Raw genomic sequence first — 23,989 nt, forward strand, 5'->3', positions numbered from 1 at the left:
GCGAAGGAAGATCGATGCTTTTGAGCTGTGGTGTTGGAGGAAAGTGCTGAGAGTGCCTTGGACTGCGAGAAGATCCAACCAGTCCATCCTCCAGGAAATAAAGCCCGACTGCCCACTGGAGGGAAAGATACTAGAGACAAAGTTGAAGTACTTTGGTCACATCATGAGGAGACAGGAAAGCCTAGAGAAGACAATTATGCTGGGGAAAGTGGAAGGCAAAAGGAAGAGGGGCCGACCAAGGGCAAGATGGATGGATGGCATCCTTGAAGTGACTGGACTGACCTTGAGGGAGCTGGGGGTGGTAACGGCCGACAGGGAGCTCTGGCGTGGGCTGGTCCATGAGGTCACGAAGAGTCGGAGACGACTGAACGAATGAACAACAACAACAAATTTATGGAATAAAGGTTGAATTGGTTAGGATTGGACTCTCTGCATAAACATTGAAGTGAAATGTGGAATTGATAGACAGGTGGCTTAGCTTGGGCCATAGTAATTCATTTGCCTGTCTGAATACTAAGATCTAGCATCAGATGAATGCAGTATCAAACAGAGGTAGATATCTTATATTTTCCTGTTTTTGTTTGTCTTCAAGACATTTTTGATTCATGGCAAGTCTAATGCGAACCTGTTATGGGGCTTTCCTGTCAGGATTAGTTCAGAGGGGTTTTGTCTTTGCCTTCCTCTGAAGCTGAGAGAGTGTGACTTGGATAAGGCCACCCCAGTATGTTCCCATGAATGAGAACTCTAGAGTTGTAGTTCAATATTCAAACCATGATATCAATGTAGTCTTAATATGATTAATTAGTGTCAGAGAGGCAGGGTCTGGTGATTCATTCTTTCTACTATTTCATAGCATGGCAATGAGAGGTTCCTTCTGTTGTTTCATATATGATTTGCTTTACAACAGTGTTTCTCAACTTGGGGGTCAGGACCCTGGGAGGGTTGTGAGGGGAGTTTTAGAGGGGCCAATAAAGACCATCAGGAAACACATACTTCTGATTGTCTTGGGAACCCCTTTGGCAGAGAAGGCTGAAGATCGCTTTGCCTATCCTTCTCTTCCCTTTTGGAAACAGACGGCAAGTCCTCCCACCAAAAGTCCTCCTCCTGCTGTGATTTACTGGCCTCTCAGCCAAGGTAGGGGCTGTTTCTGAGACACCAAGCAGGGAGGGGAGAGCAGGCATGCTCCTCCTTAACTCACTGTCAATTCCTCCCAAATCCCTCCAGTATTTTCTGTTGGTCATGGGGGTTCTGTGTTGGAAGTTTGGCCCTATTCTATCATTGTTTGAGTTCAAGGGGCTCTTTGATTGTAGGTGGACTATAAATCCCAGCAACTACAACTCCCAAATGTCAAGGTCTATTTTCCCCAAACTCCACCAGTGTTCAAATTTTGGCATATTCAGGATTCATGCCAAGTTTGGTCCAGCTCATTCATAGATGTGCTCTCTGGATGTAGATGAACTACAACTCAAAAACTCAAGGTCAATGTCCACCAAACGCTTCTAGTATTTTCTATTAGTCATGGGGGTTCTCTGTGCCACGTTTGGTTTAGTTCTATTGTTGGTGGAGTTCAGAATGCTATTTATTTATTTATCTACAGTTTTTATATACCGCTTTTCTCACCCCTAGGGGGACTCAAAGCGGTTTATTTGATTGTAGGTGAACTATAAATCCCAGCAACTACCAAATGACAAAATCAATCCCCCCAACCCCACCAGAATTCAAATTTGGGCGTAGTGGGTGCCAAATTTGGTCCAGTGAATGAAAATACATCCTGCGTATCAGATATTTACATTACGATTCGTAACAGTAGCAAAACTACAGTTATGAAGTAGCAACGAATATAATGTTATGGTTGGGGTCACCACAACATGAGGAACTGTATTAAGGGGTCGCAGCATTAGGAAGGTTGTGAAACACTGCTTTATAAGAGATATCTACCTATCTATCTATAGATATACCTACCTTTTTATCCATCAGATGTTATTTGCAAGATTTTTGGCTATCACTGTCCTCTTATTATGCTTGTTAAGAGATTTCCAAGTTATGTACTTTCAATGACGTTGAGTGTATTTAACTCTGTATTGTGGCATATGTATGTAACAAGGTCATATTTTTCTATGATTTCACTGAGAAACCATTCAGCCTTTCATATAAAGAATGATAATCCTAGATATCGTGATTACTTTTTGACATTGTTTTTGGTGAAACATTTTGAATGTAATGAATACAGAACAATGCAAATAAAACAGCCATGATTGCATGCAGTATCTAAACATTATTGCATAGCCTTTCCCCATAAAATATTATGAAATTGAATTACATGTTCCTAATTAAGGGATTTTCTGTGAAGATGTAATTTAGATATGAAACAAGTATGCCCTCCATCAAATTAAAGATTGTAGTGCAGATAGCTTCAGCTTTCAATTCTGTGTCACTGCAGGAGAATGAAATATCTTTATGACTTTCCTATTTCTCGGTATAATGTTGTAAAAATCAGTGGAACGATCAGCTTGAAGCTTGGTTGTGTACAAGGTGAGACCTTGACAAAGACTTCATACAAGAAATACAGGCTAAAGTAAAAGTTTTGTTTAACTGAAAGCTTTTGTTTAACTACAAGTTGTCTAACTACAGCACTTCTTTTACTGCAACCCTCTTGGAAATGAAATTTTTTGAGCTAAATGTGATGAATTAATGAAGATGATATTAAAAAAATGAATTAGATATGTAGTTTTATAAAGAACAGTGATGAATGTGGATAAAAGAAGAATACAGTTCGGTTACTTGTGCTTAAAAATCACTGGAATAGGCTAGTCATAACTTATTTTCATTTTGTTTTATTGGTGGCAAAAGAACTAATTGCAGCTAACTTCATTAGTACATTGTTTAAGAGCTTTATATGTTGAACTGAGTAATTAAAGTATATTCTTCTCTGATGCCTCTCTAATGCATAAGTTCATTTTGTGGTACTGTAATTTTCATTGCATTTCTATTGTGTTTTTTTGTGGCAGGGAAAGAAGTGACTTTGGTTTTATTTCCCAATTAATTTTGAATCTCTTATTCTTAGTTCTTGGCATTTTGCCTTCATCTAAAATTATTTAGTGAAGAAACGTACGAGCTTTCCACTACGCTAGAGTTGGTTTGGTATTGAGTGTTTTTTGTTTTTGTTGCTTGAATGGTTATGTTATAATCCCTCCTAATTTTAAGAATAGACTTCTATAGTGTGCTCTATCTAGGGCTGCCCTTGCTGAGTTGTCTGTCACCTGCTGAACTGTTTTCTAAACAATTCTGTCTTTTCCCCCCGTTTCCTGGCATAACTTTGCCCTTTCTCCATGTGAATTCATTTTCTGGGGATCGCTGTAATATCACTTGCAGGTGTCCGACTTCGTTCTTCCTAAGGTGAATAGTAAAGGTAAAGGTTTCCCCTGACTTTAAGTCTAGTCGTGTCTGACTCTGGGGGTTGGTGCTCATCTCCATTTCTAAGCTGAAGAGCTGGCATTGTCCTTAGACACCTCCTAAGTCATGTGGCCAGAGTGACTGCATGGTGCACCGTTACCTTCCCGCCAAGGTGGTACCTATTGATCTACTCACATTTGCATGTTTTCAAACTGCTAGATTGGCAGAAGCTGGGACTAACAGCGGGAGCTCACCCTGTTCCCCAGATTCGAACTGCCAACCTTTCAGTCTGCAAGTTCAGCAGCTTAGCGGTTTAACCTGCTGTGCCACCAGGGGACCCTTAGGTGAATAGTAAATCAAATAAATAAAGTATGGCACATAATTAATTTTACTGTGATATAGTAAAGGTAAAAGTTGTCCCCCGACATTAAGTCCAGTCATGTCTGACTCTGGGGTGTGGTGGTCATCTCCATTTCTAAGCCGAAGGGCCGGCGTTGTCCAGCGACACCTCCAAGGTCATGTGACCGGTATGACTGCATGGAGCACCCTTATCTTCTCGCTGGAGCGGTACCTATTGATCCACTCACATTTGCATGTTTTCAAACTGCTAGGTTGGCAGAAGCTAGAGCTGATAGCGGAAGCTCACGCCGCTCCCCGGAATCGAACCTGTAACCTTTCGATCAACAAGCTCAGCAGCTCAGTGCTTTAACCTACTGCGCCACTGGGGGCTCCAATATCATGATATAGTGCTACTTTAATGGAACTGTTGGGAGATAATATACATTTGACTAATTCTGTAAGTTCTTTAAGAGGCTGCTTGTAAGAGTGAAATGTTCTTGAGTGAGGATGTTGACACAAAAACCACCAATGGGTTTTATTCTCCAACTCTGTGTATGTTTAGGGAATATGGTTATTTTTTATTCATAAAATTTAGATAATAATCTTTGTGCTTTTTATTTCTATTTTTTCATTAACAGGTACTTCATGCTGGATTTTGAAACTGGAATTTTACAGTATTTTGTGAATGAACAAAGTAAAAACCAGAAGCCACGAGGGGTGCTGTCCTTAGCTGGGGCTATAGTTTCCCTCAGTGATGAAGCCCCGAACATGTTGGTGGTATACTCGGCTAACGGAGAAATGTATAAACTGAGAGGTATGAGATTGTTTTCTTTAAAAACCCAAACCCAGTGGGTTTTTTTTTTTTTTGGCCATTGTTTCATTTTCCACTTTTACATTTACTGAATTAAGGCAAATGCTCTAATTAGTTTATACGGGGCAAAACTGTATTACCATTGAAACTGAAAAAAAACACACCTTTGGAGCTGAAATGTTCTGCAACTGAATCAGGCAACCTGCTTCAGATGAGGATCAGCTGATAAAACCTGACTTTCTTATCTGAACAGGGGCTTGGTAGTATTAGTCTTGTTTATCAGGGTCAACCTGAGGATAGGGCTGGAGATAGCTTCAGCATTATTGTTTGAAATAGGGGAGGGGTAGTAGGAAGGAACATATTTCCTCTTTTAATTGATCTGCCCCCACAGCAGATAAATAGATACCTCTGGAAAGCCCTTTAACAAAAAAGAAGGATTATAATTCCCTCCTTTGGTTTTTGTGTCTTATTAAGTATTGATTTATAGCTGGGATGCATTCATTTGATTAATGGGTCAAAACTGTTTCTTTGCTTTTTAAACCCCACCTTCTCCCAATGGCAGCACAAAGAGCATTTTCACCATGTTTCCAAGTGCACCCCACCCCAAATTGCATTTTTGGCTCAGGAAATGACTTTTTTTTTAAAAAAAATAAGAGATTATTGCTCAATTTGTGCCTATTAGTTTCCAAAACGGTGGTTATGTGATTTGATCATCCATTTAACACAGACTCGCTGCCTACATTAAGATGACAAGCTTGAAGTGTAGCTTCCCAGATTCCCCATCAATGACAGCTACTTTCACTTTACTGGTTAATTTTCATTCAATCAATTTCCGGCAAGAATATAGGCATTGTAGACATTGATAGCTGTGTTCTCTATGTTGATGTGCTGGATTAATGTTATTTCATTTGAAATATTAAATAAAGAGGTGTTATAGTTGTAACTGAAGTAAGATCTGGCCACGATGGTATATGCCTTGGTTACATCCCAGTTGGACTACTGTAATGTACTCTACATGGGACTGCCTTTGAAAAGTGCTTGGAAACTTCAGTTGATCCAAAGAGCAGCAGCCATATTGCTAACTGGGGTTGGCTACAAGGGAGCACACAACCCCTCTGTTGTGACAGCTCCGCTGGCTCCTAACACATTTCCAAGCACAATTCAGAATGCCTAGTTTTAACTTACAAAGTCCTATATGGCTCCGGATCTCTTTCTATGAACCAGGGAGACATCTACGATCTTCTGGGGAGGGCCTTCTCTCAGTCCCACCACCCATTCAAGCACAGTTAGTGGGAACATGGAAGGGGTCTTTTCGGTGGCTGCTCCCAGGCTGTGGAACTCCTTCCCAAGAGAAACCAGGAAGGCCCCATCCCTGCTGGCCTTCTGCATGCAGGTCAAGACCTTCCTCTGCCAACAGGCTTTTGGGGAAGGGTAAGGGGAGGATCCGGGAAGGGTGGTTGGGGTTGGGGAGGGAGATATGAGTTTTAGAGGCCATTTTAATGTATTTGCTGTATTTTAATTCTGTTTTTACCACACTGTTATTATTCTTTTGTTTTTAAACTTTTCTATTACTCTTTTTAAACTGATTAGTATGGATAGATGTTAGCTGCCTTGAGTCCCCATGGGGAAAAAGTAAAGATGATGATGATGATATAATAATAATAATAATAATAATAATAATATAAATAATATAATAAAGCTTTATTTATATACCGCTCCATCCCCCCGAGTTGGATGTTCCCAGGCAACATCACAAATCATACAGAGCAAAAACAACATAACCATAAGATTAACAAACAAAATATAAGCATAAAAATTGTTGCCATAACACACATATATTAAAAGTAATCCTGTCTTTTCAAGGCAATTAAAAATTTAAAAGGCCGGGCCAAGAATTGTGCAAGCCCAAAAATTCTAGGGGGCCGAGGAATTAAGTGCAATGCTATGGCAGGCATCAATAATATTAGGTATGGGTCTGTGGCTGTTCATTCCAGGGCCGATTAGAGGAAAGAATCTGGGTAACTGGTAGGAAGAATAAGGCCGTATTAGACAATGTGTGGGGCTGAGTTAGAACTGGTCATTTTCAAAGGGTTATTGAAACCACCAGGTCTTCAAACTCTTACAAAAGGAGGGGAGGGATGGGGCCTGCTTTATTTCCCTTGGAAGGGTGTTCCAGAGACGGGGGGTTACCACTGAGAAGGCCCTCTCTCTCGTCCCCACCAACTGCGATGATGATGATGATGATGATGATAATAATAGTAGTAGTAGTAGTAGGTTTAATTGGGCCCACATTTTATTACATTACTTTAACTAAATCTGCAAACTGGTGTAAGAATTCCAGTCTAATTTGACAACAAGCCCAAATAAATAAGTGGTTGAGTCCAACCTGTTCAATAAGAGAGGGATACAAGGATTTCCTCTAGGAAAGTATATACAAAGAAACAGAAAGAAACAAAATGGATTCCGCTAGTGTTCTATAACCAAAGGGATGGCAGATAGGTGAGCCAAGAATATTAGAATTTGTCCAAGACAAATTCAAGGGAATGCACATGTGCATGAGAGTATGGCTGTATTACATTTTACTCCTGCCTGCATATCCTCTGTCAAATATCCTTATATTCTAGATTAGTATATTGGTTTAATTCCTTTTTTTAATTTCAAGATTGCCTTGTTTAAGTGAGGATAAGATCTTCCAGGAGTAAAATTTGCATAAAATGAAAAAGATGTTTGAAGTGACTCAGCGTTAGTTTAGCCAATTATCATCTCATTTGGTGAGCATATTTGCCTAGCATATGCAAAAACATATTCTATGCACATACTATATTGATATAATACAAATGTAATTTACAGTCATCTTTGCACATTTGTTTGAATCAGGATGGTCATGTTCTGGAATCCAGAGGTGCCATTTTGGTCTTTTGGCTCCATTGGGTCACTTTGGACTACAGCAGCTGCCTTTTTGGGTTACTAGAAAGTCATGTGTCGCTCCTGGTTGCCTTTGGGGCCTCAGAATAGTTCTAAAATAGCAGGTTTCTGGAATGTTTTGTAGGAAAGGAAATATTTTCTCAGCCAAAAGATATTCTTTTTTGCAGGGTGTCCTTAACAGATTAGAGAGATGGGCAGAAACAAACAAAATGAAGTTCAATAAGGACAAATGAGACTCCACTTAGGCAGACAAAAAAATGAAGTGCAAAGATACAGAATGGCGGATGCCTGGCTTGACAGCAGCACGTATGAAAAAGATCTTGGAGTCCTTGTGGACAACAAGTTAAACATGAGCCAACAATGTCATGTGGTGGCAAAAAAAGCCAATGGGATTTTGGCCTGCGTAAAGGAGAGTATATTATTTTTATTAAACTTTATTTATACCCCATCACCATCTCCCCTCAGGGACACGGGGTGACTAACATGAGGCCAAGTCCAACAAATACAGTGAACAAATAAAACAACATACAGTAAAATAATGATTAATATTAAAATAATGTGCAGCAATAAAAACATTAACAGTAGGATATAACACCGGGTATGAAATAATAACAATTAAGGACAAGGAGTTAATCGAGATGGGCTGGGTCAGGTGGTGCAGGGATAAAAACAGGAGACATCGGGTGGAATAGGAAAACTAGATATAGTGCCTAGATCCAGGGAAGTCATGCTATCCCTATATTCTGGCATGGTCAGACCACACCTGGAATACTGTGTCCAATTCTGGTCACCGCAATTGAAGGGAGATGTCAACAAGCTGGACTGTGTCCAGAGGAGGGCGACTAAAATGATCAAGGGTCTGGAGAACAAGCCCGATAAGGAGCGGTTTAAAGAGCGGGGCATGTTTAGCCTTCAAAAGAGAAGGCTGAGAGGAGACATGATGGCCATGTATTAATATGTGAGAGAAAGCCATAGGGAGGAGGGAGCAGGCATGTTTTCTGCTGCCCTGGAGACTTGGACAATAGCTTCAAACTACAGGAAAGGAGATTCTACCTGAACATGAGGAAGAACTTCCTGACTGTGAGAGCTGTTCAGCAGTGGAACTCTCTGCCTCAGAGTGTGGTGGAGGCTCCTTCTTTGAAGGCTTTTAAACAGGCTGGATGGCCATCTGTCAGGGGTGTTTTGAATGCGGTTTTCCTGCTTCTTGACAGGAGATTGGACTTCATGGCCCACAAGGTCTCTTCCAACTCTATGATTCCAAAGCTTGGGGAGTTGCAGTGGATCCCCAAAGCATTCCATTCTACTATGAACTGAAAGCTTCCTATCCATGAATTAAATAATAGATACCATTTACTATATCATGTTGTTTGCTTAGAAGAAATCAAACTGAAATTAAAGGAAGTCATTATCAAAGTGTTAGTAATTACAAATCTGTTTTTAGAATGACAAACTTTAGATTTAAGAATAATGAAGCAATGAAACGTAAATTCTTTTAAACAGGTAGATTTGAATAAATTACAGGTTTTTTTTTCCTGTGTATTTATTTCTAGCTAGTGATACAAAGGAGAGACAATACTGGGTGACTCAGCTGCGATCTTGTGCCAAGTACCATACAGAAAATAATTTAAAGGTAAGTAATTATTTAAGAGAAATCGTGTTCTTGCTTGTCATTTGGTTTATTAGCACAAATTCTGTTCAAGTGCTTAGGTATATTAATAGAGCTCAAATGATTTGAGTTTTGCTTTGCTCTGATATATAGTGAAACAAGGTTCTGAATATTACCACCATTAATTGGATTTTCATGGGTTGGAGAAGACAAGCGAATGGCAAGAAAGGGAATAATTTTGAAAGGGTCAGACGTAGAATTTAACTGCATGATGGCCATGTGTAAATATGTGAGGGGAAGTCATAGGGAGAAGGGAGCAAGCTTGTTTTCTGCTGCCCTGGGAACTAGGACGCGGAACAAAAACTTCAAACTACAGGAAAGGGGAGTCCACCTGAACATGAGGAACAACTTCCTAATTGTGAGAGTTGTTCAGCAGTGGAACTCTGCCCCACAGTGTGGTGGAGACTCCTTCGTTGGAGGCCTTTAAACAGACTGGATGACCATCTGTTGGGGGTGCTTTGAATGTGATTTTTCTGCTTCTTGGCAGGAGGTTGGACTGGATGGCCCGTAAGGTCTCTTCCAATTATTAAATGTATTTAATAATAATAAATGTATTTAATAATAATAATAATAATAATTTATTAAATGTATTTAGCCCATTGGCATGGTGCAATGGGTTAAACCCTTGTGCCAGCTGAATTGCTGACCTGAAGATTGGCTGGTTTGAATCCGCAAGATGGTGTGAGCTCCCATCTGTTAGCTCCAGCTTCCCATGCAGGGACATGAGAGAAGCCTCCCACAGGATGGTAAAACATCCGGACGTCCCCTGGGCAACGTCCTTGCAGACGGCCAATTCTCTCACACCAGAAGCGACTTGTGGTTTCTCAAGTCGCTTCTGGCATGAAATAAAAATCTGCAGAATGTTAAATCACTTAAAATATCTATGTTTATTAAAGGGTAGACTTTAGTGCCATGCTCATAATAAACCCACTTAACTGGAGGTAAGTCCAAAATGAATTTCACACGGCATATGTGCGAAAAAGCAAGTACTGTTGAAGAACTGTCAGGTTTGGAAAGAAGATAATTTCGATGTCACAAAGCACATAACAAGAAATGACACCATTATTCTTCTTTTATTGTGCTATTTTTTCAACCATCTGACTCTACTTAGCTTTGCTCATAACAGTATTCTTGGATTAGTATTCAACCAGCTTTATACTGTGCACTGCCAAAATTTTGAGTGCAGCTGATTTAAACAAATTCCTTTGTGAACATGGGAAGAATTGCCATTGTGTATTTTAAAAGAAGATTGGTTTAAGTAAGTCACTGATTAACAATATTTTGAGTTGTTTCACTTGCCTTATTGGAAGTAGGTTCAAGCAGAGTTTGCTCCCACCGTCCTGCTTTGGTGCTGATGTCATGGGCTTTTCAGTGGGAAGGGGGCCATGTAAACACCCAGAGGAAAATAGCACTGCATTTTAACTCACGATGAAATAAAATACATTTAAACATATTAAAAACCAGAAACAAACCACTTTCATTTAATGTGGACTTTAATTATCCTTCCAACCTGATGTTGTGATGTTTTCTGGACAGAGGAGGATTAACTGTAATACCTGTAATGTGATCTATTTGAGGAATTCAGTTGCTGAGGTTCAGGATGGAAAGTGCTCTGCTTGAAATAAACAAATATACCTTTCTCGTAACTGTGAGGGATGGTGCCAATTTTTGTGCAGAAGTTAAACAAGGAGTTTTTGAGCATCACATGAGATGTGTTAATGGAATTTTCCAAGTCTTGTTCTGGAGTTGTAGGAGGATTCCATAATTCTGTGCCTTTAGAGCAGGCATGGGAAAACTTCAGCCCTCCAGGTGTTTTGGACTTCAACTCCCAGAATTCCTAACAGCCTACTGGCTGTTAGGAATTCTGGGAGTTGAAGTCCAAAACACCTGGAGGGCCAAAGCTTACCCATGCCTGCTATAGAGCATATGGGGTATTCTGATATTTAGTCTACTGGGTATTAGGCTTCTGCATGTCAGAGAATAAATTAAATGTAATTACTCAGCTGAGTTCTGTGCATACATCTATCACAAGAAGAGGGGAATGTGCTGGCTATAAGACTGTATAAATCACCTACCTGGTTTTAAGTAGGGCATTTCTGTCCAAATCTGCCTTGCATTACTGTAGATTATTTGTGTGCATTAAATCTAATATCTTGCTGAAAACACTTACTACTTAGCATTGAAGATAAGAGTACTTTTATATGTCATAGAATGAGAATCTAAGTAAAGGTAAAGGTTTCCGCCTGACATTAAGTCTAGTCGTGTCCAACTCAGGGGGGTGGTGCTCATCTCCTTTTCTAAGGAGAAGAGCTGGCATTGTCCATAGACGCCTCCAAGGTCATGTGGCTGGCATGACTGCATGGAGCGCCGTTACCTTCCTATTGATTTACTCACATTTGCATGTTTTGGAACTGCTGGGTTGGCAGAAGCTGGGGCTAACAGTGGGAGCTCACCACCAACCTTTCGGTCAGCAAGTTAAGCAACTCAGCAGTTTAGCCTGCTGTGTCACAAGGGGCTCCTAATGAGAACCTAGAATAGATAAAATTATTATTATTATTTTGCTGGAACATTGTTACTTTATCTTTGGGTGCATATCTGCCAGACAGATATTTTACAGAGTTTGTGGAAATCCGTTATATTTCACCCTTCTCACCCCAAAGAGGATTCAGGGTGGATCACAATGTACACATACGCGGCAAACATTCAATGCCATTTTTTACATACAAAACATACAGATAGAGGCCATTCAGCAGTTCTTCTACTTCGGATCCTGAAGGTTGCTCGATTTGGCCACAGGGGGAGCTGTCACGTCATCCACTGTGATGTTGAGGCTTTTGATCAAATTGATAGTATTTCCTCCTTTCTCTCCGGCATTTTTATGGTGTCATAAATTAGCCTCCCCGCTTTAAGCAGTCCCTAAATTCTCTACTCACATCTCACAGCTGTTTTCAAACTGCTTAGGTCAACAGTGAGCTGGGCATTTTTTTAACAGCTATTTTTTTTAACAGCTATTAACAGTCGGGTGCTCCACCCCAACTCAGGCTTCAAACTTGCCACCTTTCGGTCGGCAGTGATTTATTGCAGCTGATTAACCAATTGTGCTACCAGCCGGGCCCAATAATAATAATAATAATAATAATAATAATAATAATAATAATAGGATTACTAGACACTTGGGAAGTGTCCGATATGTGATCCAATACAACAGGCAGCAGAGTGACCTTGTTTGCTCTGTATTAATCTTGTTGTCTTTCAAATAATAATAATAACAGAGTAAAATAATAAATAGCCTTGACTCGAGTATAAGCCAAGAGGGACTTTTTCATCCTAAAAAGGGGCTGAAAAACTAGGCTTATACTCAAGTATATACAGTATTTTGTTTCTTTTCCCTCTTCCCTCTAAATAAGCAATTTCATAGCATTTGGGGGAGAAAGTGGCCGAATGATAGAACTATTACATTATCATTAGCTTAGCTTACCTGCAATGACTGTTCTGTGTAAAGGGATCATTGAGGTTTCTTCTCCTTAACAAATACATTATCCCTTTGTTTCAAAATAAGCTGGTATTATCATGTACATGCTGGGAATGCTCTGTTCTTTTTTCTTTGATCTGCTCCCTTATTTTGTTCATCTTTCATCTTGCCTTTTTGGTGTTTCTATATGGCTGTCTTTCTTGTTCTTTTGAAGCCAAATCTATCTTTTTTTCAAATATAGATTCTTGTTTTTCTGCTAGACTCCTGATTTCCTATTCTTTCTGTGTTTTTGATGTTATCTTTTCTCTTATTTTCATATTTTCTTCGCTTCTCAGAATTCATCTGCCAAATAATGTCATTTTTCCATTGCCAAACATTGCTGAATTTCTTTTCATTTTCATTGGTTCTGTTTATTATGAACCAAAGGATTTGTGTAGTACTATTTTGGCTGGTTTCCCCTTTTCTCAACTTAAATGTCTTGTGTTTTGTGTTCTGCCACCCACCATTTTTGTCTGAAAAACAATAATTTCATTGTTTGTGATTTATTTGTTCCTTTTCATATTTAACTGAAGAGCCTGTTGCTCACCTTAAAGTATATTTAAGCTCTAATATTTTCTTCTCACATCAGCATTTTGGCTTGCAAATTCTGTATTTTCCTCCCTTATACATTACAAGTTAAGTTAGCTTAATTTGATTATTTGTCTTTTTAAAAGAGTATTTGATATGTTCTACACTTTTTATTGGCCTTTACCTCATTTATTTAATCCTTATGTTCATTTTGAATTCTGTTTTTTGCCTGAAGTTACATAGTATGCCCATTGGGTAGGATCTGTCATCTGCTGTGTTTTGTAGTGTCTAGATTTTAGATGCTAAAAATACATCACTTCATACATATTGCAGAGGTTCAGAGTGCATTATCAAGTACTTTTACTTGGGATTGCTTCTTGTGGTTGTATCTGCATGTACTCTGAGTCTAGGACACTGGATGGAACTGGATGACAGGAAGCCCATCTGCTGGGTTATAGAAGGATTATCTTTGGTTAGCGATCACTTAGTATCTGGATCTCTTGTGAAATAACATGAAATAAATTAGGGAGTCTCTATGTGGAGATATTTGTACTGGGATTGCTTTAACTGTATACATTTATCTCTGTCCATGAATTCTTCAATTTTAGAAGAAAATGTGAAAACACTGATGAGCCTTCAGTAGCCCTTTTTGAGAGACATTTGCTCTAGCTGTGTTGAAGATAGGAAGTGTGCAGATACCCTGGCTTCAACCAGCTTTCCTCCCCACTCTTTTCCTCATTCCCTCTTCCCCTCCTCACTTCTTGTGGTTTTCTTTTTATGTAAAACTACCTTGGGTCCCCAGCGGTGCCTGGATTATTTGAAAAAGGCCTTGTTTGTTTTGGGGTGTTAGGTGATATCATTTAGTTAATTAGTAACACTATTGATTAGGAAAACGCCAGTCTTTGATTTCGTTTTTTATGAATGCTCCCATTAGAAAATACATAACGGCGTGTGGGTGAACTACGATTTCCAGAATCTTGAATCCTCCCCAAACCAGGCCTGTATGCTGTGTGTGTGCCAAATTTGGTGCAAATCTGTCGTTGTCTGGGTTCAGTGCTCTCTGGATAAGGGTGAACTACAACTCCCATATGCCAAGGACAGTCACCCCCAAACCCTTCCTGTATTTACAGTTGGTCTCAGTCCCACAAACCCCTCCAGTCTGTCTGGTTGCTGATCAATTCCTGTGTTTTCTGTGTGCCATAGGAAAGGGTAGGAAAGAGTTAAGGGAGAGGCAGTGGGTGGGGTCATGCAAATTCTACACAAGGAACCCTGGGATGCCTGTCTGTGGTGGAGGAAACACATCAAATCTAGACTGAAATTCTCCCTGGTGGGCAGTAGTGTTTTGGGGGGGGGGGGGTATTGGCAGTATTTGGGCTACGTGTTCATGATGCTTGTTGTAACCGCAATGTTAGTGGAGGGAGCACCTTTGGAGACTTCTCAGCACTAAGAATTATAGCCTGTTTGTGGAGGTGGGAGGCTGTCTATGTAAGTGGACACCTCCACCACATACACACTTTTCATTTTTATTATGTGTATAGATTTCTGATAGTGGCAGATGAATTGGCCCTTAGTTATAGTAATGGGTTATAGTAATGGGCTGACTGAATTCCAGTAAAGTCAATCTGGAATACGGAGAAAGACATTGCTGGCTCATTTTGAGTAGTAGTCACTGTGTTTTTGAACAGATATGTACTCTTTGAAGGAACAGGTTTGACATTTAGGAAGGCTGCTTGAATAAGCATTTTTGATAGAATTGGAGGTCACCTGTATGACAGGCATATGCTCTATTAATGCCCAGAGTATATCAGTGTGATATATGATTAAGGTTCCTTCAAAGACTGCTCAGAAGCTTCAATTCCTTCTGAAATACAGCAAGGAGACTGCAAACTGGGACTGTTAGGATCATGCCTGCAGTACAGGAAGTTACTGTTCAATCTTCCTTTTATTATAGGGTGTTCCACACATGTACCTTCAATAGAGAAATAATTATCTATCTATTGAGCATCCTGTCCTCAAATGACTGTTCTAGATGTGCGGGTCTTTTGTGTGTGTGTATTAGTACAAACCTCTCTTTCTTGTTGTCAGTGCATTGTTTCGTTACCCTCCAGTTGGCCTTAACCAGCTGAACGGGTAATGATGGATGTGAAATATTTAGAATATTTTAAAGCTTTATGTAAATATCAAGCATTACTATTACTGTCACTACTGTTGCTACAAATACTTTTGCTACTGTTATAGGAGGGTGAATTAACTAGATCAATGGTTCTCAACCTGTGGGTCCCCAAATATTTTGGCCAACTCTCAGAAATCTTAACAGCTGGTAAACTGTCTGGGATTTCTGGGAGTTGTAGGCCAAAACACCTGGGGACCCACAGGTTGAGAACAATTGAATTAGATGGATAAATAATTTCTTAAGTTAGATGCTGTAGTTGTGGCAATGTCATGGATCATGGTAAAACTTTGGTGTTGGTTGATCTGAGTTGAAGTAATAAAACCTTGAGGAGTATATCTTTAGATAGGAGAAGGAGAAAGAGTGAATGAATGCTGGGGTAACAACTGTAGACAATTAGAATAAATGAAGTAATATCGAGTTGACTCATTCCGTTCTCCCATATACTTGATCTTGTCTATAGAAGTTCATATGGGTTAGAAAGGTTGGAAGAATTGCCTTTTAAAACTCTTTTGTCTTACATTCAGTAGACACTGGCCATGCTTTTGCTGCAAGAAGGACTTAAACAGGGGTATGGGTTGTGGCTAGGTTTAGGCTTGGACTGAGAAGAAAGAGGAAGAGATTTTTGTGAATGGTTTGTTTTGAGTTTGCCTGACTGTATGTTCTGGGCTGGAACATGTCCCTAAAGCTCGGAAAACTCACAACAACCCAGTGATTCTGGCCATGAAAGCCTTTGACAATACATTATTTTGAATGTTTGTTAAAATGAACAGCAGTGTTTTAGCTGATTTCACTAGAAAAAATATCTCAGTATCATTTGTGAGGGTATTATTCTCATACCATTATCTTCTTGTACTTCTAAAACCTCTGGTTGTTCTAGAGCACTCCAACCTCACGAATGAAAAGCTTATCTCTGTTGCCTCTTGGAACAATCAACTCCACATCTCCCAGTTTTCAGAAAAACCTGAACCAGAGTGGGCCACCCGTTGTCACCATTACACATCACAAATCGCCTGCAGCAGCACGAAGAGCCAAGAACCAGTGCCCTGGCCAGCTTCATGAAGTCAGAGAGGTAGGAGATGAATGGAGGGCTTTATTGTTGGTGCTCACAAGATATAATTGTTGAGAGTTTTTTATACTATAAAAATAGATGTATCTATCATATTGACATAACTCTGAAAGCTAGGGTTTGAATCCCTGCTTAGCCATGAAAATCAACTTGGTGACATTGGGCAAGTCACACACACTTAGATTCAGATAAAGGCAAAGGCAACCCCCCCCCCCCCCTGGAATAAATCTTGCCAAGAAAATCCTATGATAGAACAGCCTTAGGATGACCATAAACTGGAATTTTTTTTGAAGGTACACAAGAACAACAAACACGTGCATGCTTTTGTAGCATAAGATAACTATTTCAACTTTTGTTGCTGTAACATTTATTATATAAACTATAGTAACTTTGCAGCTGTTCTATAGCTCTCTGTAGGGAGTTGACTGAAATGTATATAAATGATAGATTAAAATCTTTTAATTTTATATTCCTGGTCCATCAGTGGATTATACTCAGTCTTTTCCTGTTGGCTCTAGCTGCAAATAGAAGTCAACATGTTGCCCTAACACACTCCTATGGATTTCTCTGGTAATCTTTATTTGGAAGGTATCAATGGTAGGAAAATATTTACCAGAACTTCAGTTGCATACAAAGGGTGACAGAGATGGTATTATCTCCTTCTATTTATTTATTTCAGATATTTATTTCAGATATTTGTACCCTGCCCTTCTAACCGGGGACTCAGGGCGGCTTCCAGCCAGCAACAATTCAATGCCTCCAATGCACACATAATAAAATACATAATAAAATCCAATAATTACATACATTTATAACATTAAATCACATTCATTACTTAAAATCAGTTTCTGTTTCAATAACAACCTGGTGGCCTTATCTGACTCCATCAAGCATGTCCATAGTCCATTTCCATAGCGATTGTCATCCTAGCAGTGAAGGACTGAAGATAGTACTGTTTTAGTGTTTTAGTGAGAATGCTGGACGGAAAATATTTATGAGCTTGTGCATTTAAAAATCAGGATGTTCTCTGTGGTTGGAAGTTAGGAGCAGAAAGCCCTTCCATTAAATGCATCTGCTGTAATTGGACTCTTCTCTCAGTGGGCAGAAAGATTTTAGAAGCTTTGATCAAGAAGGACAAGACAGGAAAGCTTTAAGAAAACAGACTCCTAAAGGCCTGTTTCAATTTGAAAGAGCAATATGAGATGAAAGCTTTATGTTTTCTCTTGACAGTACTGGCTTAAGATGATACCATCCTTGTGGTATCTCACCACTGTGGAAGGAATTGTATTCCTTGCTGATGGACATGAGTAGTTACACAGCACAATGGAAGTGTGTAGAGTGAGGATACAAGACGTATGGATTCCTAGTCATATCCCAGTCTTGCTCAGGGACACAGCATTTTCAGCCTATTTGAAGTTTCAGCCTATTGATCTGAACAGCAGATACAAATGAAATAAATGGAATTGGATTGCAGACTATGGTTACAGTGTAGTTTTAAACTGCTGAGACCAATGAAGAAAGATTTTAGCTTATGTGTTCAGACAGTGAAGGAGGGAAATCTCACAACATAGTATGCACCCTTGTATCTATAAGGGATATTTTCCTCGACTTTCCTTGACCTCGTGTGAATATGCAAAAACAAGGATAAGAGTGAAACCTATTGAAATGAAGGATTTCTAACTCCAAAATACCATAGAGTCATGCAGGAGTATTTAGGAGATTATCATATTACACTGTTAAATCCACATTAACTGCTGTGGCTGCATTCTGTGGAATTCTAGGGTTTGTAGTTTAGTGAGGTCCAGAACTTCTCTGGCTCGGAATTGTAAAGGCCCCTCCTTAAACTGCAAATCCCAGGATTCCACAGGAGGCAGCCATAGCAGTTAAAGTGGAATAACATCACTTTTAATAGGGTAGTGTGATAATCTTCTCATAAAATGTCTAGAGAAGATATATTTTGTCAGATGTGGATAAATGAAACCCGGATATGAGTCCCACAGATATGGGGGGAGGGTCATACTGTGGCTCTTACTATGGTTAGTAATAACTACTATCCTATATTAAATTTGTCTCTTCAGAGAAAAGTGTACCATGTTTCACAAGACTAGGTGGATTAATGGCTATTTGCTAATAACATTCTATCATGCACTGTCATGCTTGAATTTTAATTTTAATTCGTGCAGTGGTTTGCAGTTTAAACACTTGAGTATTGGTTTTAAGCACAGATAATACGCAGCTAGTGTGTTTATATTTTAAGTCCATCAAGCATTAACAGTGCTACAACCCCTCTCCCATCTTGTGTGATGTTCTGTAGACATTTAGAATGGAAACTTTCATATGCTCCATCATGTATATTGAGTGCTCAGAACGCTGGACACTGTAGTCTAAAACAGGGTTTCTTGAACTGGGGTCTCCTTAGCTCAGTGGTTCTCAACCTGTGGGTCCCTAGATGTTTTGACCTTCAACTCCCAGAAATCCTAACAGCTGGTATACTGGCTGGCATTTCTGGGAGCTGTAGGCCAAAACACCTGGGGACTCACTGCCTTAGCTCAACATTTGGGTCCCAAAGTGGCTGTTTTAGATATTTATATGACTCTCTTATGCAGTATTTATAGTGGACTCTTCAGAAGATGCTTCCGTTGTACTTCATAAAAAAGGAAAAGCAGCCTCTTTGGCAAGTTCTGAAATGCTGATTTGTTTCCTAACTACTTTATATACCTATACACCTGGGGTCACGTAAAAATTTCTTAGACCAAAAGGGATTGTGAGTGGAAAACTTTAAGAAGCCCCGGTCTAAAACACTAGGGGTACCAGCTTGGGGAATTTTATCAGGAACCAGTGCTACAAAGGATATTTTGCACTTGCTGTGTTTCAATAATGATAGTTTCCAAGTATGCTTTTAGAATTTATTTTGATTGCATATTACATTCAGCACGTTTTGACTTTTCATTGCAAAAGGATTAGAGATTTAACACTCAAAGTATTAGATTTTCAAGCCTAGACATAATTAAAGAAGCTTTGAAAATGTAATTTCTAATGGTTTGTAGTATTATGCTGTTTGAATGTGGATTCCTTCCATGCTTTTCCACTGCCTAGGAAACACATGCAGAGATTAAAAAAAAAACATAGTTAAGAAGGAATTATTTCCTTTTCATCATTAGATTCATAATCCTAAGAGTGGAAACTTAAATATTAGGCAAAGGACTGAAATTGAAGGACATGTTGTTGGAATTATGGAATTATTTGGAATATTTCTGAAGACTTAAAGTAAACACAGTTGAAGGATTGGTTACAAGAGACAGAGCACTTATGAGACTATTGATTATTAACACACTATCAAGGGAAGAGTTTAGATGGAATTTTTGAAATCAACTTAGAACACCATTCTGTATAATGCAATGCATTATAGATTTAGGGCTGGCACATACTGTACTACAGATTGGGCAAGTAACTTATTTATACAAGTTTTGCCCTTTGCTCTTCTCTTGTTATGCCAGCCATAAAAACCTTTGATTATGGGATATGTTCATTTAAGTACAAGATGAAGTCATAATGATGAAATTTATAGGCCTACATTTGTATATTATGGATTGAATATAAACTAGACCTACTGGATCTTCTAGACTAATGTAACTGATGACTTAACTATTCAGCAGTAGAATAAGTAGGTCTACTCTAGGTAGAGCTAGCAGTTACATTTAGCCTTTTGACCTCTAAATCCTAATGCTTAGTACTACTATGCACAGTGCAGTCCTTGGTGAGATGCAGAACTTGGCAGTTTGAGTTTGAGGTTTTGTCTCTTGTACTTCGGGTGCCATGGTGGAACAGGATTGACATAAATGGCATTGTCTGCCCATATTTTGATAGACCAGTGGTTCTCAGCCTGTGGGTCCCCAGGTGTTTTGGCCTACAACTCCCAGAAATCCCTGCCAGTTTACCAGCTGTTAGGATTTCTGGGAGTTGAATGACAAAAGATCTGGGGACCCACAGTTTGAGAACTGCTGTGATAGACCATTCTTAAAGCCAGATTTTGAAAGTTTGAAATTACCTATATCAAGGGAAGCATAGAAACAAGTTTATGTGTGTGTGTTTTTAAATGTATATGCATGTATATATACACTTGCAGATCATGAGCCAAGTGGAGGGACAACAAAAGAACCTTGTGCAAGCCATTGAATCCCTCCCAGGTTCTGGTCCTCTTTCTGCCTTGGATCAAGACTTACTGCTATTAAAAGCTACCTCTGCCGCCGCCCTCTGCTGCCTTGGAGAATGCCTGCATTTGCTACAACAGAGCATAAACCAAGTGAGCCCGCATAGTAACAGGACATTGCCTTCAGGTGAGCAGTGCTGGCTTGATTTTCGGTAGGAAAATAGTATAATCATCTCACGCTTTCCCTAAAAACAATATACAGGTTTCATGTGGCTTTAGCCAAAATGTAAGGAGTGGAGGCAGTGGCATATCTGTGAAGTCTCTTTGAGTGAGTCATGAACTAATCCAGTGATCTTTTAATCTTGATTTTAAAATATGAGTGGTTTTATGAAGTAGTCTTAGTGAAGAATAATCTTATAAAATATGGGCCTGCTTATCAAACTTTGAATCCTGGGAAATAAATGCTCAAAGAAAAGCCATGCAGTGTGCATACTGTATCCACAGATGCTGCATCTGCGGATTTAACTAACCATGAATCCAATACATATGTTTTTAATATACAGGGGCATGGTGATTGGCAGCTGTGTTAGGAACTCCTGCTTCTTTCTTCAGGAACAATAGCACCATCACTGCTAGCCTGTCCTCAAAATGTTTGCCATTCTGTAAACAGTGGCTTCTCCAGGAACATGGCGGTTGATGGTGGTGGGTGCTCCTGCTTGTTCATTCCTGAGAGCATCATTGCTGCAGCTCACCATATATTGCAGAAGCTGTTTGCCACCTGTGATCAGCAGCAACAGTGCCAAACTTTAACTCCCTTTCCCACTTTACAGCAAGGTAGCGTACAGATGGCAAGGAGCAGAAGGAGAGGGACAGGAATGTAGATCATGGTTTGGAAATGAGGCTGTGGTGTATTGGTGGAAGGTGGGAAGGGAGTTAAGGCCAATCATCATGTCCCTGACAAACCTGCTTGCTGCCAATTTCAGAGTGAGCAAACTAGCAGGAACACCTCCTGCCATTGCCAGGGCTTGGTGCTGCCTTTGTGACTATCCTATGCACAAGTTCTGATAGCACCTTTCCATAGCATGGATCCAAGAACCCCTGGTTTGACTCTCAACTTATCCACAGGTCATATCAGAATCCAGAATTTTGCCCCCAAAGCCAGCCCTTGACTTATACATGAGGTAGACTTATACACAAGTACATATGGTATTCCAGAAGTTTTTGATATTGCTAGTAGTTACTGGAAGAGAAAGTGGCCATGTGGTTATGTTTACTCCATTAGCTGCACAAAGGTTACATCCAGCTACCCAGCTTTTCTGCATGAAGTATTATATGGCATTATAGCAATATAATAATTCAAGCCATGGTGACATCCATAGTGTTCCCCAACAGCATTTTCGATCCTTGCAAGCCATAAACTGGCATAACAATGCATAATTATAGACTAAGGAAAATAATTTCACTTCGGCTTTCATCACAATGCTATTTCTTTCCTCCCTGTCCTCTGTTCTTTTCTTTCTCTCTGGTTTTTATCTTCTTTCACTATAGTAATAATTCACCCTGTACCAAGTTCACATGGGTTACTACAGTTCTGCTCTGGCTATTGGGCTGTTTCCAAGTAGTCTCTTCTTCCTACAATTTCTACTAAGTGCAGTGCATTTAACTACCTCTTTAAACCATTTCCTTTGCCATCTTTGCTCACCACAGAGCTTTTGTATCTTTAAAAACTGTAAATGATGCAGATGTTAAAAAAAATATAACTTTCTCAAGAAACAGATATTTCACAAATTTTGGAATACTGCTTTTGGTCTCTAAAATTGTTTTCAACGCTTTGTGATACCTCATCTGCAAAACAGTCAATAATGATTTGACTCAGGGATAGACTTGTAAGGACAACTGAGCTACCTTTCTTCCAAGAAAGTAATTGCTTCTATTTTAAAAAATGGATATGAGGATCAGTAGGTTCTAAATATGTGCAGAAGCCCTTCTGTCTTTGAATTTTTAACAGAGCAATTGTTTACTTGTTTACACAGAAGTACCACTGAGATCAGTAGAGTTTACTTCTGGGTAAGTAAGTGTAGGCCCTGTAGTGGCATAGCAGGTTCAACCGGTGAGCTGCTGAACTTGCTGACTGAAAGGTCAGTGGTTTGAATCTGGAGAGTGGGGTGAGCTCCTGCTGTTAGCCCCAGCTTCTGCCAACATAGCAGTTCGAAAACATGCAAATGTGAGTAGATCAATAGGTACTGCTTCAGCGGGAAGGTAACGGTATGCTATGCAGTCATGCCAACCATACGACCTTGGAGGTGTCTATGGACAATGCTGGCTCTTCGGCTTAGAAATGGAGATGAGCACCACCCCCTAGAGTCAGTCATGACTAGACTTAATGTCAGGGGAAACCTTTACCTTTACAACCTAAGTGTAGTTAGGCTTGTAATGTGAAAGGCAAAACGACTGAAGGACATCTTTGCCTCATTCTTTTCTTCCTCCTTCCTCCTTCCCTCAGTTTCATACATTCAGGTGGTGCTCCACATTTATGGGTTTGGCTTTGTGAATTAGGTTAAAATGTTCTTTCTAGTAATCTCTAGGTCCTCCAGTGTAATTATATTGTCAGCATCCATGGGAATTTGACCCTAGAATCATGCTGGAAGACCTAGAACAGTGGTTCTCAACCTGCAGGTCCCAGATGTTTTGGCCTTTAACTCCAAGAAATCTTAACAACTGGTAAACTTGCTGGGATTTCTGGGAGTTGTAGGTCAGAGGTGGGAAGCACCTCTTGTTCCCACCAGCCGTACTTGGGCAGAAATAAACAGCAACAGAGTTTGTTACGGAATCGTGGAAGCTGTAATTTTACAATACCTTTTGTCTTTTCTGTGTGTGGATTGTGGAGAAGAGCAAGCCACAGATCACCTATTACAATGCAGTCTGAGCCCTGCCACATGCACTATGGAGGACCTGCTCAGAGCAACACCAGAGGCACTCCAAGTGGCCAACTACTGGTTTTTAAATATATTACAACTGTACCCTCGGTTTGCTTCTGGTACGATAAATAAATAAAAGCTTTTCTGCCAAAGAGGGCTGGTACCTTACCAAACTACAGCTTTCAGGATTTCATAGTATTGAATGAACCATGGCAGTTGAAATGGTGTCAAACTGCATTAATTCTACAATGCAGATGCTTCCCTGGTTTTGATTTGAATAGGTGAGTTTGGCAACTGAAGTTGCAGATCTTCTGTGCTCTTCCTCCAAGAAGACAAATGGACTGCATGATGTTGTTTAGTCAGATTTCTGATGATTTCCTTTCAACATAAAGGCAACATCACAGAGGCATGAGTTAAATGGCTTGTAAGAAGCTGTATGGTAGATTTAAATGTGAAATAACTTAACCTGAAAAGGTCACCAAGGAGCAGAAAAGACCCGCTTGTGGAAT

General features: G+C 39.7%; 1 protein-coding gene across 3 annotated transcripts in view; it reads left to right on the forward strand.

The window, feature by feature from the left end:
• The window catches only part of OSBPL10 (oxysterol binding protein like 10), a 96,682-nt gene that overhangs the window by 18,568 nt on the left and 54,125 nt on the right, over window positions 1-23,989 (forward strand). For 2 of the 3 annotated variants that reach the window (XM_060781874.2, XM_060781872.2), the window contains exons 2-5: window positions 4,371-4,546; window positions 9,019-9,098; window positions 16,224-16,415; window positions 20,539-20,749. In XM_060781874.2, the coding sequence (XP_060637857.2) occupies window positions 4,371-4,546; window positions 9,019-9,098; window positions 16,224-16,415; window positions 20,539-20,749 (659 nt within the window). The remainder of the gene's footprint in view (window positions 1-4,370; window positions 4,547-9,018; window positions 9,099-16,223; window positions 16,416-20,538; window positions 20,750-23,989) is intronic. The other variant, XM_060781873.2, reaches the window with a different exon arrangement.

The sequence above is a fragment of the Anolis sagrei genome, chromosome 6, assembly GCF_037176765.1.
Source record: "Anolis sagrei isolate rAnoSag1 chromosome 6, rAnoSag1.mat, whole genome shotgun sequence".
Taxonomy (NCBI): domain Eukaryota; kingdom Metazoa; phylum Chordata; class Lepidosauria; order Squamata; family Dactyloidae; genus Anolis; species Anolis sagrei.